Source organism: Daucus carota, chromosome 1, assembly GCF_001625215.2.
Source record: "Daucus carota subsp. sativus chromosome 1, DH1 v3.0, whole genome shotgun sequence".
Taxonomy (NCBI): Eukaryota; Viridiplantae; Streptophyta; class Magnoliopsida; order Apiales; family Apiaceae; genus Daucus; species Daucus carota.
In genome coordinates, this window is record NC_030381.2 from 54,859,759 (window position 1) to 54,876,666 (window position 16,908).

The 16,908-nt window shown below is 32.0% G+C and overlaps 3 protein-coding genes across 3 annotated transcripts; all 3 read right to left on the reverse strand.

Annotated features, from left to right (window-relative positions):
• Positions 1-6,191: 6,191 nt before the first annotated feature.
• Positions 6,192-7,094, reverse strand: LOC108207184 (protein P21-like). The gene has a single exon (XM_017377664.2). It carries the CDS (start codon positions 7,069-7,071, stop codon positions 6,355-6,357), a length of 717 nt encoding a protein of 238 aa, XP_017233153.1. The 5' UTR covers positions 7,072-7,094; the 3' UTR covers positions 6,192-6,354.
• A 3,336-nt stretch (positions 7,095-10,430) lies between these two features.
• On the reverse strand, positions 10,431-11,476 carry LOC108207250 (thaumatin-like protein 1). Its single transcript, XM_064086146.1, has 2 exons — positions 11,281-11,476; positions 10,431-11,086 (listed from the first exon to the last, which is right to left on the reverse strand). Exons 1-2 carry the CDS (start codon positions 11,474-11,476, stop codon positions 10,593-10,595), a joined length of 690 nt encoding a protein of 229 aa, XP_063942216.1. The 3' UTR covers positions 10,431-10,592.
• A 1,332-nt stretch (positions 11,477-12,808) lies between these two features.
• LOC108205078 (protein P21-like) lies at positions 12,809-13,771 on the reverse strand. Its single transcript, XM_017374859.2, has one exon. It carries the CDS (start codon positions 13,716-13,718, stop codon positions 13,053-13,055), a length of 666 nt encoding a protein of 221 aa, XP_017230348.2. The 5' UTR covers positions 13,719-13,771; the 3' UTR covers positions 12,809-13,052.
• Between the last annotated feature and the right edge of the window lie 3,137 nt (positions 13,772-16,908).

The following is a 16,908-nucleotide window of genomic DNA, read 5'->3' on the forward strand; positions in this document are numbered from 1 at the left end:
TGGCTCTGCTACCTCTTCAGTACTTATCCAAACAAAATCATGTATATATAAATAATTTTATGAAACGGTAAAAAAATGTTGGTGGAAACGGTAAAAGAATACATAATATGACTATTAAATGCCGTTATTTTGTATTTTGTTATTCAAGAAATATTCAAATAAAGAATTGGTTATCTTCTGCTTAAGTGTATCGTTGTTCTTTTGTTGAATTTTACCTTTTGATGATCGATTCAATCTCTGATCAAAAAGATTTTCATCTCTTCAACAAGTTTAGTAATGAGCATAACGGCCCTCTTGTTCCGATGGAGAGAAGAACCCGTGATTAGTTTTTCGGGAAATTTTCAAACGAACAATTTCAACGAAATCTTTCAATTTCTTATTTTACTATGTTCAACTCTATGTATTCCTCTATCCGTAGAGTACATTGAATGTACAGAAATAGCTATAACAGAGTTTATCTTATTTGTATTAACAGCTACTTTAGGAGGAATGTTTTTATGCGGTGCTAACGATTTAATAACTATCTTTGTAGCTCCAGAATGTTTCAGTTTATGCTCCTACCTATTATATGGATATACGAAGAAAGATGAACATCAAACAACTGACGGAATATAAAAATCAAACCTAAATGCTACTACTTCATAATGAAAAATTCGGGTTTAAAAAAAAAGCAAGTCAATACGATTCTACAGGAGCTAGTCCTATTTCCATCACTCATCTCACCCGATTTAGTTTACAGATTGCACGTCTAAATTCGAGAAATAAAAGGACCAACCCCTTTAAGAAATTGAAAAACAAATTGCTCCAAATCAATCACCAATTTGAATTTGAATTTTTTTGTTTTCAAATTTTCTTTAAAAAATCATTTTCAATTATTGTTAAAATACGATTTTTCTTCAAAAACAAGAATTTGTAATTAAATGTAGCTAAAATTAAACTCAAATGCAACTAAAATTAACTTAAAATTTTGTCAAGAAAAACATAATTAGAAAAACTTACGTCTTGTAATTTTTTTAGACAAGAATCATATAAAACAAGTTAAATTTAGTTACGGACCGTTTAACAATTATTTATAAATGAAACAGAATGCAAATAATTAAATTTTAAAAGATAGATAATATTTGTGTTCAGTAAGTTTTTTTAGAGACATGCAAAAATTTAGAATTTAATAAACATTCACAAAATTAGAGATTTTGAAAAAAGTGATATTTTGAATGATCTTTTTCATCTTCATATTCGTTATTTATTTGTATTCGAAATAGTTTTTTTCCATAAATTCATAGTGGTAAAATTGATAATCTAATTAATCGATTTATCTATCAATTAGGGTTTTATTCTCTCATTGTTGATTAGTGAAAAGGATTAATGGAAACAATAATTGAATATAAATAAATGTTGAATAATATTCGATAGATCAACTTAGTTTATAATAACATATACTACTATTTAAGAATAATTTATATAACTTAATCAAATTTTAAATTTTGTTTTTTTTGAAATATAAATGATGTATTAATCAGAGGTTATTTCTTTTGATAAATTTTGTATTTTAATAATATAATTAATATATGTTAAATAATTAATGAGTTATCCTTGTTTCATTTGTCACATGATACACTTGGTAATTGTTGGTATAAATAAATATTACTAAAGAATGCTACTCTTTCTGTATCTTTAGATTGTTTACAATATTTTTTATTTTTCGATACGAAAGTGAATATAAAATATAGTTTTATAATTTATTTTTTAATTTTTTTTTAAAATAAAAATTTAAATTTCTTATTTTTATTCATAAGAGACATATGTTAAAAAAAGTTTATGAAATGGTGTGGAAGTAATAAATAATATTATTCATGGTTACAAAAGTCTAACTTAAAGTTAGGTGTCTAATAGTAATACGTAGAAGTGTAACACAAGAAATGAAGTTCATGCATCTGGTTCGTATATATCTGCTTTAGATCGTATTCCAGTCAAACTTATGAGGAATAGTCTTAATTCTGGTGGTTTATGAATTATGATCTATTTTTCACAGTCTCGTCACCGAATGTGTACAAATTTCTAGGCACCGTTTACTCTAGAGTTGGCATATATTATTCACTACAAGAAAAACGGGTAAAAATGACCGGCTAAAATTTATATATATGACTGTTGGTAAAATAGTCAAATTTATAAATGTGACCATTGAATGGTAGTCAAATTTATAAATGTGATCGCTGAATATCAGTCAAATTTATATATATGACTGTTGGTAAAATAGTCAAATTTATAAATATGACTGATTAGTTGGTCAAATTTAAGTACAATTTAGTTAAATATGACAGCGGGCAGTCAAATTTAGTTAAATATGACCGGAAATTGGCGGTCAAATTTACCCGTTTTTGTTGTAGTGATTCCAAATTCCACAATTTTAAAATAAGGAAAGATTAAGTTGATATCAGGATTGTGACAGGTCTCAGATGCATGTCAGGATTTTGTGACGAAAGTATACCTGATATTGCGGTGATCGAATGACATATTTTATGATGAGTAAAATATAGTAATAAGGAGTGTTTGCATGATAATGAGAATGAGACGGGAATGAGGGACAACGAAAGGTACAAGAATGAGAATGAGAATTCTTGGATGTGTGAAAGGAATAATTTATCTATAAAGTAGAAATGAAGTTTCATTTCATATCAGCAAAAGATTATCGGCCAAATACCAAAATATGGATTTCAGGTTTCGATTTCCATTAAACAGACTCATTAACCATAAATCAGACGTCTTGTTAATAATGATAATGTGAAAAATGATTATTTGATTGAAGGAAGATCGTAAAATTAGCTAGTACCGTAATTCATTAGAATTTGATCATAAACTAAGAACATGATGATATCATCAGACTTAGAATATTATTACTAACAGTTTTAATTCATCCGCTTGATCAATTCTGAGGATAACTATAACCATCAGGGCAATTCCCCTTAAAAAACCTCGAATAGTCTGTCGGGCCACACGGTCCGTTATTGCAACAATATCGTTCCTCCTTAAAAGTGGTGCACGGATTATTACAGCCGCCAGAGACTGTCTAAATTGTGCAGGACACTGTCCGTTGATATCAGCTGTACATCTACGTACTTCGCATTTGTCTCCGAAGTTTCCAGTAGGCCCGAATTCCATAGGAATTAATTTTCATAAATTTAAAGTGGTAAAATTGAGAATCTATTTAAGCCATTTATCTATCAATTAGGGTTTTATTTTCTAATTGTTGATTAGTGAAAAGGATTAATGGAAACAATAATTGAATATAAGTAAATGTAGAATAATATTCGATATATTAACTTAGTTTATATTTATAATAAAATATACTACTATTTAAGAATAATTCATATAAATTAATCAAATTTTAAAAATTGATTTTTTTTTGAAATATTAATCATGTATTAATCAGATTTTATCGTTGATAAATTTTATATTTTTTATAATATTATTATTATATGTTAAATATTAATAGAGTTATCCCTGCTTCATTTGTCACATGATACATTTGGTAATTGTTGGTATAAATAAATAAATATAATTAACACTTTACACCCCATAAGTTTAAGCGCTTTTTCGATTTGGTCTCAAATGATATTTTTTTTTACACCCCATAAATTTAAGCGCTTTTTCGATTTGATATCAAATGATATTTTTTTTTAATATACATCCGAATATTTTCTTCGTGCGGTGAGTCCCAGCAACATAAGAACGATCAACAAGGAGGAACCGTAGAATTTTTTCGCACGTGTCTTTTCTTCACCACCGCGTAGTCCCAAAATTTATCATCACTTATTACCAAGATATGTTTAATTTACTGACTTAAATTTATATTAAATATTTACATGTAATTCTTTTATCTAGTTATAAAGTCGGCTTTTACGTAACTCTCGAATTTAAATATTATATGTCAGTGACAGATTGATGTTTAAATATTTTTTTCAATATATTATATTAGTGGGACTTTTGAATAAGAGAATTATATAAATATTATTATTATCCCATTAAATTATAAAATATTGCTTCTACGTGATTCTCGAATTCGAAAATTGCATCATCTATTACACTGAAAATAGGCATTTAGAACATCTAGAATCATGATAAGAAATAAATTTTACGCACTTGGTAGATTACATATGAGAATCAAAATCGAGAATGAGCTCAATGAGAATGTGAATGAAGGACATGAGAATAAGTATTCGAGAAGGTTTGGAAGAAAAGATCTATCCACTCATGACTAATTACTAATCCAAATACCAACATATAAATTTCAGATTTTATACCATCAGTCGAGTTTATTAATCATAAAATAAATGAACTCTTAATCACTCATCCAAACACCAACAAATTTCAGATTTTATTTTCGTTGACCAAACTTATTAATCATGAAACAAATGAAACAAAGACGTACGAGTATATGTTATTGTTCCATGTAAACTCTCGACTACCGATAGTCATAAGCACGAGTAATAAACTTTTATCACCATCACTTTAAAGTTTAAATACTCCATCCGTTCTTGAATATTTATCTTTTGATTTTTTAGCACACATTTTAAGGTACTTTGACCACATAGTTAGAGATGTTTTTTTCAATTATTTTTTTTTGTAAATAAAAGTATTGATATTATATTTTTATTCAAAAAAAGAAAATTTCAAAAATAATATTTTTAACTATACAGTCAAAACACTTTAACATGCGTGCCAAAAAGTCAAAAGACAGATATTTAAGAACGGAAGCAGTATACAGTTCTTGATTTGGGACCCCGCTAGACTCAGATTCGTGGCTACATTGCTAAGGACCATACGTTGTTACTTGGAGTTGCCGCCAAGATGCCGGTCCCAAGCCTTGAATCGAACTTCAGAGCCTAGGTCCCAAAAAATCGAAGAATGAAACATTTTTCTCTGAAACGGGCCCGGAGAAGAGAAGTAATCCAACGACATTGTGGAAGTTCCTCCTTAAAGGCCGTGCACAGGTTATTACACGGAAAATACTTCATACACAAAATATGTCGCATTATAAGTCAGCTCTTGTGGCTAGTCTCTTTTTTTTTTTTCATGGCGACGTATATAAGTCGCATTATATATCACTACTTGTCGAATTTGAAAATTGCATCATCATCTAACTGTTAGATATATGTGGAAAATATCTAGAATTGTAACACAAGAAATGAAGTTCATGCATCTGGTTGGTATATATCTACTTTAGATCGTAATCCCGTCAAACTTCTGAGGAATAGTCTTAACTCTGGTGCCGTATGAATTCTGATACTCTTTCCGTCCTACTTCTTTGTTTAATTTGATCTTTTGTGGTTAAATTGGTCAAATTTTGACTCGTAATGATTAATTATTCTTACATTATCTTTCGAAATCGAAAAATACATCTTAAAATGAAAATTGAAAAATACATCTTAAAGTAAAAATTAAAACGGCTAGATTTTAGTAATATATTGTTTATCATTTTCTTCAATTATTTAATATATATATATATATATATATATATATATATATATATATATATATAGGGATAGGATCAATAAATTTTTTTTTAAGTTACAAAAATACAAACTTTTTTTTTATTCTCCCATCGTGTTAATCCTTAATTATAGAAAATATCCATGTTGAAAAATTTTGAAAAAACATCACAATTTTTAAAAATAACACATAAATAAATCGCGCATTCAACACATTCATAATTGGGGTTCAACATCAGGTGTAGAACACAAATTATCATTTTGTTGAATATATCTATAAACATGTTTAAACTATACCTCTAGGGTTGGGGTAGGGTCTAGAAACATATATAACACGTTTAACTTAGTTTTTACATTGAAAAATTAGTTTATGTACTTCTCCAACACAATTTTAATCGATATTCAACAAAAAATGTTATAAAATGTTGAACTTAAATTATATACGTGTTGAACCTATAAAGTTTGTAAGTTTGTACCAGAACCCACCCCTATATATATATATATAAATTTTATGCAATTTGATCATAAAAAAATCAAACAAAACAAAAGAATTGAAACAGAGCGAGTATATCATGTTCAGAGTCCATCCACCTAAAATTTTAAAATGTCAGAGGAAGAAGACTCCAACAATTAATCTTATGCTCAACACAGATAAACCAGATATATTAGGTACTGATAATAAAACATCGGCATTACTCGATAGATAAGAAACAGACGAAGCATCTATAGTTTCGTTTGCATGCAAACTAAATTTTATTGCCAAGAAACTAGTACAACACGAAGATGATTGTGCTGGTATACGACAGCTTTATTGATGTATGTTTAAATTCTCCAAACTTGTCTTCATGAAAAGCGATCCTCAACCTCAAGGACAGAACACAACTTTATAGTTAGTGCCACCAGGACAAGTAAACAAACTTGTGGCATCATCCTGAGGATAACTATAAGCATCAGGGCAATTCCCCTTGAAAAACCTCGAATAGTCTGTCGGACCACACGGTCCGTTATTGCAACAATATTGTTCCTCCTTAAAAGTGGTGCACGGATTATTACATCCGCCAGAGACTCTCAACTGCGCGGGGCACTGTCCGTTGATATCAGCTGTACATCTTCGTACTTCGCATTTGTCTCCGAAGTTTCCAGTAGGCCCGAATTCCATAGGAATATTAAATCCGTCTACTAATGAAATGTCGAAAAAATCAAGGTTCGTGTAGTATCCTGGTGAATTTTGGTTTAGTGCGTATTCGGCTAGGGTGTTTGGTGCTTTGCCGTAGTCTGTGCAGGCGAGTTTTCCGCAGTCTCCGGTTTCGCAGGAGCCTTGGCCGGAGCCATCGAAGTTGCATTTGGTTCGGCCCCAGATACGGGCCCTGGCGGTGCCAGGGGCCGTGTCGAAGGACCACTGGTCGTTGGTGTTGAGCTGGCGACCGAGAGGGGGCGAGGAGGGCCAGGCGGCCGCTGCCCATACGGTGTATGGGCAGTTGTTTCGGACTAGTAGATTGGCGGCTCTTGTGGTGATCAGAAGGGTTGAGAGGATGATCAGGGAGAGGGTTGCTAAGGAGCTCATTTTGGTGCTAGAGTACATGTTATAAGTGTTTTAATATTTGTGTAAAATGTTGAATGATTTATATAGGAGAATATCATTGTCAAATTCAAAGCACGATCAGGACCGGAATTAAGTAGGGCCTCTTTTGAGAAATAGTAATTCAATCCCGATTGTCATTCATAACTGGTTCTAGGTTCCTTCTGTCAGGAAGGGATAGTTTCATGGTTTGAAACTCCTAAAAAATAGTTTTGTAAATTGTTTTATATTTTTAATAAAATATAGTATCTTAATTTTTTATACAAAAATAAGAATTTTTTAAAAAAAAATTATGAACTTGTACTTCGTAGAAACGCACAAGTAATAAAAAGAAAACGTAAGATGAAGTTAGTGAGTACTTCTTCCCGTCTCAATTTATAAGTACCTTTTGAAAAAAACACGCAGATTAAGAAAAAAGTTGATTATTTATCTCATTTATTATTAATTAATGTATTAAAAAGTGAGAATAGAGTTGAGTTTAAAAATATCACAATAAATAGAAAGATTTGATGCACTGAGAATTGAGAATATAATTGAGTTTCAAAAAAATCACAATTGATATGGAGATAAATTTGTAGTGGAAAAAGAGAGATAAGTATTTTTGAGACGGAAGGATTATTATTTTCGGTTTCTAGCTTTTGAGAACCCGTTGAAGGAACTCGAGAAGGTTCAGAATTTAAAAAGCCGCCAGCCAGTGATTCCAAATTTTACGAAAGATGGACCACTTTTGTATCGACTTCCAACAAGGTAGTTTACGAACTGAACACTTTCGCTGGTTCTACAACACAATAAAAAATGTACAAGTAATCGTGGAAAATTTTCACCAAATTGCAAGTCGCGTAATACATATATAGCCGGTTAGACCCGTCAAATAAAATGCAAATCCAAATATTAAATTTGATTGATTTAAAATTATGCTGTCATCCCCCTTGAAAGAACTCGAAAATTTCTTATAAAATATTCATAAACTTAAAGTTAGGGTGTTAAAATATTTATTATTTTAAATTAAAATATATTTGTCTATTTGTGAAATAAAATAGAAGTGAACTGAAGTTAGAAAAATAACTTAAAATAAGAAATAAGTAGAAACTATTTTTCCGAACAATTATTTTAATTTTCAAATTTTATACGATAAATAGTAGTATCATTATTCAAATAGGCAATCTATTAAAATTATTATATTATCATAATTATAAATCATTTACAGTATAAAATTATTAACAAAATTTGACATTTTAAATTATAAATCATTATTTTAAACATGTCAAACATGCTCTCAAAAAGCCGCCGGCTAGCGATTCCAAATATTACAAAAGGCGGGTCACTTTCTTAGTTAGATAACTTAACAAAATGAATATTTTTCCTGGTAAGCGTCCCAAAACATAAGAAAAATGTACAAGAAAGTGTGGAAAATTTCACCTGGTTAGGAGTAGAAGTCGCATGATACATCATCTATTTGACTGAAGTTAGATATATGTGAGAAATATCTAAGATTGGAACACAACAAATGAGTTCATGCATCTGGTTCGTATATATCCATTAAGGTGGCACATGGTCTAATTTTCACGTTTTTATAACCAAGTGTGTAGATATGATCTAAAACTGGTGATTTTTTTTTATTTACAAAATGCATTCATTAAAACTCTTAAACACAGTCAGAACAATTCTCCGAACTGATAATACAACCTGTTTAGAAAATAAAATGAGCAACCGTTAAAAGTCATTAAAAAATATTCCTCTGTCGCATTATATATCTTCGTTTTTTATATATAATTTCAAAGTATAAAATGATATTTTTATTTATATATTCTAATAAAACTTAAAGTTTGAACTTTTAACCATGCAGTTTGAATAAATATTGTCCGATTTCTGGCCGAGTTCTGATGCCAAGCTCCTTTGCTCCTCAGTTACCACGGAACACGCCCAGGACTTCCTAACAGGCCACCACATCAAATCACCTAAAATATAAGCCCAATATCCTTGTTAAATTTTATTTAACAAGGCTGAGAGATATAAGCCCAATGTTCTACTAAAACTTATACTTGGACTCCAGATCTAAGCCCAATGTTCTGATAAAAAATTTATTTGACGAGGCGCGAAGAAGAATTTGCCGATATTAGGCGCTCAAAATTTGTAAACTGGTTCGCGTAAAATAAAAACTGTGATACTTGAAACTCTAACTTCAAATATTTTACTCAGGCCGCTGACGAAAAAAAATTATATTTTTTGCTAAGGCCATGTAATATATAGTTATTAAACAAAATTAATTTAATAATGAAAATATATGACATTTAAAAAGGAATCAAGTCGAATAGATGTAAAACGAATTATATGACTAATTAATCTAGTTTTTAAATATATACAATCAAGTAATTTGTTGATGTTCATATATGTAAAAACACCACAATCAATTTGAGCTCTCAATTATAATTTCAATCTCATACAAATCTTTATCATTGAATCAAATCCTTAAAAATTTAACGTTCTAAACATCGAATCACACCAAAATATCCAAACAAACACACCCGACTCTTACAAGGAGAATAAAAAAAACTCAAATAAATTAGGAACAAAAATTCACTCAAAAAAGATTTTATTAAACAAACAATACAATCTAGAAAAATAAAAATTCTTAAATTTTATCAAACAAACACTACAATCTAGAAAAACAGAAATTCTTACATGATATAGGAGTATTATTGAAAAAATAAAAACGAAATTTATCCGTGACTAATTACAATCAATATTTGCTCACGTCATGGAATAGTACCCATGCATGCAGGGGTAAGCGAAATCGAATCAGTTCCGAAAAACCGAACCGAATCGTGTAAATTTAATTCGATCCTAATTTTTTGAAAATTTGGTTTATTTAGTCCGAACCGAATAGACAGAAAAAATTTGGTTCAGTCTGGTCCATAAAAAATATCTCGGTCCGGACAAAATAGAACGAATAGTCCAAACAATGTAAAAAATTATTTATATTTATGTTATATATTTTTGATATATATCTTATATAATTATAATATCTAATTTATAAATTTAATTATATTTATCTTTGATAAAGTATTGATATTATGTAATATTATTTTCTTTAAAATAAATTTTTAGCTTTGTTTATAACATAAAGCTTTATTTTAAATATAATTTTGGTTTTTATGGTCAGACCGAATCGAATTATTTTGATCCGGTCCGATTAATTCGGTCCATGGTTAAAATTTTTGTCTGGTTCAGACTCAAAAAAAATGAAATTTCATTTCTCGATTTATTCGGTTCGATATGGTTTTGGATCCAACCGACCGAATGCTCACAGACCGTATAAATTTTTTATTGTTGGAGTTTAAAGCATCTAACAATGATATTAATATTGTCAATATACTAGGCATTTTATTGATATATATATATAACATCAGCCAGATCAAAGTTTATTCAGAAGAAACGAGCACAACGAAAGTGCTGTAATACTGTATCTGTATGCAATAATGCAGATACAATTGTGTGGCAAGCACATTATAGAAAGAAGATCCTCATGGACAGAACACAACCTTGTAGTTAGTACCACTCGGACAACTTCGGTTACCAGTTTGATCACCTTTATAACTGAGAGAAGTAGGACACCTGTTTTTAAAAAACCTCGAATAATCTGTCGGATTACATGGTTCCGACGCCTGATAGCAACAATATTCGTTTGTCCTAAAAACGGTGCACGGGTTATTACACCCGCCAGGGAACCTCAAGGGATTGGGACATTGTCCGATGATATCAGCTGTACAACGACTCCGTTTGCATCCATATCCACCTTCTACGGTAGGACCAAATTCCATAGGAATATTGAAACCATCAATTAGTGAAATGCCGAAGTAATCGTAGTTCTGATATTGGTTTAATGCAAATTCGGCTACTGTATTTGGTGACCTGCCATACCCTGTGCAGTAAGACCTACCACAATCTCCAGTTCCACAAACAGAAGCATCAGAGTTGCAATTTGTTCGACCCCAAATACGAGCATATTGGGTGCCAGGCAGGGGCGGATCCAGGATTCGAACTATAAGGGGGCACCAAGTAAATTTTTGGAAAACACCTATATAATTTTGAATTTTGCAGGGGTACTTCTATAATTTTGCAAAATTTAGAATGGTGAAAAAATGTAAAAAAAAAATTTAGGGGGGACACGTGTCCCCCCGTGCCTCTTCCTAGATCCGCCCCTGTTGCCAGGAGCAACATCCAATGACCATTGTTGATTAGGGTTGAGTTGAAGACCGCCACCAGGATAGGCAGCATCCCATACGACGTAATGACAGTTGTTCCGGATATTGAAGTTGGCAGCTCTTGTGGTGATTAGGAGGGTGGAAATGATGATCAGGGAAAGTGGTGCTAATAAGCTGCTCATTTTGCTGCTTATTGTATGCATGCTAATCCTGTTGTTACAATACTTCTGATATAGGGGAGAGTCAAGTGGACTTGGGAAGACATCAACCAACAAATATTTGCAGATAAGTGGACCTCTTCGTAAAAAATTTCTTATCTAGAAAATTTAATCAAATGAACATTTTTCGTGGCCATTGTTCACGGAGATAGCCCTCATTCTTCACCGCCACATACAGCATGTCCAAAATATCATTACGTCACAAGTATTGCATCAGCTAGTTGGCCGAATTTATATTTATATACATGTAAAGCGTCCAATATTAACAAGAAATTCATATAAAATTTACACTTTAAATGAATTTCATTTATACTGAAAGACACCATGAGCTCAATAAGAATTTAGAAAATGAACCTCTTTTCATTGGTAAGAGTCGGTTTGTCTGAATTTTAAACCCTCTTTTTATTGTTAAGACCCCGTTTGCCAGAGTTTTACATCAGGATTAAACAGATGTTGACTTTAAACCCTTTTGTAGCAAATCGTTTATTAAGAAAAATTGATAACCCTTTTGTAGCAAATCGTTTATTAAGAAAAATTGATAACCTTAACACAAAAGCACAATTGGGCGAACGAAGGTAATTGAACCCGCGCGTGGTGGATTCACAATCCACTGCCTTGATCCACTTGGCTACATCCGCCTCGTCAATTTTCTTTTATTTATTTGCATTTCAAAGGATTCCTTTTTGACCATTCAAAAATATTTGGTAAAAATTTATTTATATGTGTAATAAGTGTTAGAAACGAACTTGAACTTAAAAATAAATCAAAAACTGAGTTAATATCAAAATTCGTTATTTTAAATTTTTCCAAACGAGATTAGAGTCTCAAGAACATTGATGAATGGAAAGTTTTTCTTTGTAGCGGGTACGAAAAGTAAAGATGTGCGGGGGACTGTGGAATTCTAATTATATTTACGAAGGTCAAGCTAAATTCTTTAATTTCTTACTTATAGTTATTAAAGAAAATATATAACTAATTGTGGACATTAATTTAAGAAAAGTGGTTTATGTAAAATTGGGTACATACGAAATCTTTCACAAATTGACATGTATTAAATTTTGATTAAAATAAATCCGTATTTACATTAATAGTATTAGTTAAAACATTTCATTCTATGTCATTTTATGTAATTTTGTGCATGTGACACTAAATGGAAGTGTACTGTTGTGTACTAAGCTGTGTACTAAGCGTACTGTTCTGTGATAAGCATAACAGACGGCCGCTCAATATAAGATATCAGACAATGACAAAAGCCGTTGTCTGATTATTTTTTCTTATATTGTCGAGGAATTAGAATGCGGTAGAGTATATTCGAAATCTAATAAAATAAAAATATGTATGTAATAGCGAAGATTGATAACAAATTGTTCAAATCAGAATGACTTATGTATCCCTGCACATAAGTTTATTTAGATCAACCAGATCAAGGCAATTATTCAGAAGAACAAGCACAACAACAATATCTGTGGTGTGCAGAAACAACTTTATAGCAAGCACTACAATAATAATAAGATCTCATGGACACAACAACTTCACAGCAAGAACCAGAATAAGAAGATCCTCATGGACAGAACACAACCTTGTAGTTAGTACCACTCGGACAGCTTCGATTACCTGTTTGATCAGCTTTATAACTGAGAGAAGTAGGACACCTCTCCTTAAAAAACCTCGAATAATCTGTCGGATTACATGGTTCCGACGCCTGAGTGCAACAATATTCGTTAGTCTTATAAACCGTGCAGGGGTTATTACAGCCGCCAGGGAACTTCAACGGATCAGGACATTGCGCGATGATATCTGCTGTACAACTGCTGAGTTTGCATCCATCTGCACCTTCTTCAGTGGGACCAAATTCCATAGGAATATTGAAACCGTCGATTAGTGAAATGTCGTAGTAATCATAGTTTTGAAATTGGTTTAGTGCATATTCGGCCACTGTGTTTGGTGTTTTGCCATATGCTGTGCAGTCAAGCCTACCACAATCTCCGGTTTCACAAACAGAGGCATCAGAGTTGCAATTTGTTCGACCCCAAATACGAGCGTATTTGGTGCCTGGATCAACATCCAAGGACCATTCCTGATTAGGGTTGAGTTGATGACCGCCACCAGGATAGGCACCAGCCCATACGACGTAAGGACAGTTGTTTCGGATATTGAAGTTGGCAGCTCTTGTGGTGATTAGGAGGGTGGAAATGATGATCAGGGAAAGTGCTGCTAAGTAACTCATTTTGGTGCTTGAGTACGTGTTAATGTTACAATGTTTGTCACAATATTTTAGATTGTAAGTTCGACTCCTTATATAGGGCAGAGTCAAGAGGACTTGGGAAGACTTAGAAACCAACTGGCAAATAATTCCACATATTATAAAGAGTAGACCTCTTCTTCAATAAATTCCAAGCGAGAAAATTTAATGAAACGAACATTTTTCTACCTTATTTTCCAAGGCCACATACTATGTCACATAGATTACTAGAAGCTATATAGTTGACTGACTTATTTTATATGAAATTTATCTAATATGAAAAATCGATTTTTTTTTTTATCACTCAACTGTTTATTTCATCAACAAAGATTGATTTGGATAAATTTAATTTGTAAAAACTAGAACATAAATTGAGCTGTAGGTTTCTAAAAGAAATAAATAGTTGAGTGATAAAAAAATCGATTTTCCCTATCTAATATTAATGTTGGTCGGCTTTTGGAGTTTGATCTAAAGACTTGTGTCACACTGCATATATAGATCGATCTGGATCCGTGTACTGATAGAAATTTGGCTAATAGAATTAAGATCAACAACACAAAGTTCATTCAGAAAAAACGAGCACCAGGCTAGCAGGAACATCTTAACCAACTCAATCAATCAAATCAATCAAAAATTATTTAGAGAAAACAATTACTGGAACACTTTAACCAACTCAGTTTAGTGAAATCTATAACCCAACTCGAACATAGATAGTTGACTGAATTGGACTAGTAATACAGATGGAAAGTTAACAACAAAGGCAACACTGTAGCTATCTATCTAGAGCAGATAAATATTATAGCCAATCTATCAAAAGTGACTACAATAACATACCAATGGTGATCACTAACAAGACAGAGTTGCTTCATTTGTATGTAGCATAAACTTACCACAATCGGTGATGTTTACTTAATTACCATCATCGCGGCCATTCCAGTCCTTAATCTGTTTGAATCCTCGGAGTGAAACCAGGCTCTCTGTATACCTTTCAACACGATGGGTGTAATGATGACCAGCCATCTCAACTCGAGCAATCTTGGCCTCTTTCTTGTCAGCATCACACGAGATCCACATGTGATGATCATCAGCATCATTTCTTATTAGTAGTAGGAGTTCCCCATTGCTGAAATAGCCATTTAGAAGTATTCCTGACATCTCCAAATCAATACAAAACATTATCGTCCATGATGCCTCAACTCCACCACCTTTAAGGCATGCATCATCATCCAGCCTCCACATGTTAATCTTCTTGTCCAAATATCTCCAACCATTTCTGTCATCATTCGATGCATCAGCCCACAACGTAATGACAGCAATAGACTTATCAAGCTCGATAATACGAGTTTCAGGTTGAGCATCATAAAAATCCTCGTCAAAGTCGTCCTCATCATCATCACCATCAACACCAACACCGCCAGCAGCAACAACAGGGAGCTTAATAGCACAATTCATGACCTCCTTGTTCAAATCAAACACCATCATTACACCCTTCTCAATACCACACAAAAATCCATTAACACACACATGGAAATGCCATAGAAAGAAGTCATCAGGGCCGTCAATCGGATCAGGCACTTTTCGCCATACATTCCTATTAGCCGAATACACTTCAGCCGGAAGAGAAGGCCCTGATACAATAACAACAATCTTATAATCCCCATCTACCCAATCATAACCAAAACCAATAGCGCGGGATGTACTCAAGCCCCTTCCAGGAATAACACTTGATGATTGTCTAGTAGCAGGATTCCATAGAAAGAATCTATCCATGCGTGAAGTTTCGTAAAGGACAACACAAACAATGCCATTAGCAGAACCAACAACTGTTAAAGGAGGCAGGGATCTAGACTCACCTTGAGAATACGGATACTTAATTTCAGACACAATTTGTTTCGAGTCCACGTCAAAGAGTGATAACTTCAGCTTAGCACTTTCCGTCGAAGTGGAACATGAATAGCTGACAATCATAAGAGTTTCATCAGATCCGCTTCTGATTGCTCGACGGAGTTGGGCTTTGACGAAGACCGGGTTTTTATTAAGGAAAGCCAGGTTTTGGAGACTAATTGGCACTGAATTAGTGATTTCACTGGCACGCGTACGAGAATCTCGCTGATGAGATCGTTGGAAAGTGTTGGATTTGGTCTGATAGGCTTCATTTCTGAGTTCGGAGTGAATGACGGCGGTCACTGCAGAAGGTATGAGTGAAATGCGGAAACTAATTAGGGTTAGGGTCTGCCTTATTTTTATAACATATTCAACTGGGCTGGTCTATTGTAATTTAAGAGCTCCTTTTGAGCCCATTTATTTTTATATTTGATTGAAAGTTTCTTGAGAACAAGAGTGTCTCAACACAAATATAGGTGCTATCATATAAATAAACAATAATAATATGAAAAAAAATGTATTTAGAGTGATCCCGTCAATATAAAATGATGGGTTATACTTGGATAACTTCTAAAGATGTGTGGCAAGATTGATTATAATATATTATTATATTAAAATAATATATTTTATTTATAATAATTAAAATAATAATTATGTATCGATGGAATAGAAAGATACAAATAATATTTTAGTTGCTTTTAGTTAGTTTTGACTTTAGTTGATTTTTATGTTCTTTTGTGATGTTAATACTAATCTCATACATAAACTCATAATTGGATCTTTGCAAACAATTGGAACTTATTATGTAATTGAATATAATATTTAATAAATTTTTTTAAAATTGCATTTGTGGTTTCTAGCAATTGAAAATGTTGTTGCAAATGCATTAATATCCGTAATTTTGAAAAACAAATTAAAAAATAATATTTTTACAAATTTTATTTGAAAGATTGTATTTTGGCACAATTTAAAAAGTTACAATATTTTTGAGAAAAACTTTCCAAACTTATTACTTTGTGAAAACAACCATCAAATGTATTCACATATATAGCATGCACTTTTATTTATTTTCTTAAATTAAATTTGAGATAATTAATTCGTTATTCCCTCAACTATATATAGACCGTTTATGATTAAGGTCACACAACTTATAAAAGATGCAACAAATATGTCCTTTAATTTTTTAAAAAAAGAACTCACGTTCCTCCGTTAGAATTTGACTAACAAATGTTAGTCAATGTTGACGTAGAAATCGAAAATAAAATAAAAATGATCTCGAAAATGACGTGGC

What these genes read in the sequence shown, in the direction of transcription:
- LOC108205078 (XM_017374859.2), bottom strand. Translation starts at nt 13,718, where the DNA reads ATGAGTTACTTAGCAGCACTTTCCCTGATCATCATTTCCACCCTCCTA.
- LOC108207184 (XM_017377664.2), bottom strand. Translation starts at nt 7,071, where the DNA reads ATGTACTCTAGCACCAAAATGAGCTCCTTAGCAACCCTCTCCCTGATC.
- LOC108207250 (XM_064086146.1), bottom strand. Translation starts at nt 11,476, where the DNA reads ATGCATACAATAAGCAGCAAAATGAGCAGCTTATTAGCACCACTTTCC. An exon ending in ATGGTCATTGGATGTTGCTC is followed by an intron (nt 11,087 to 11,280) that starts CTGGCAACAGGG and finishes ATCCGCCCCTGC; the next exon opens with CTGGCACCCAATATGCTCGT.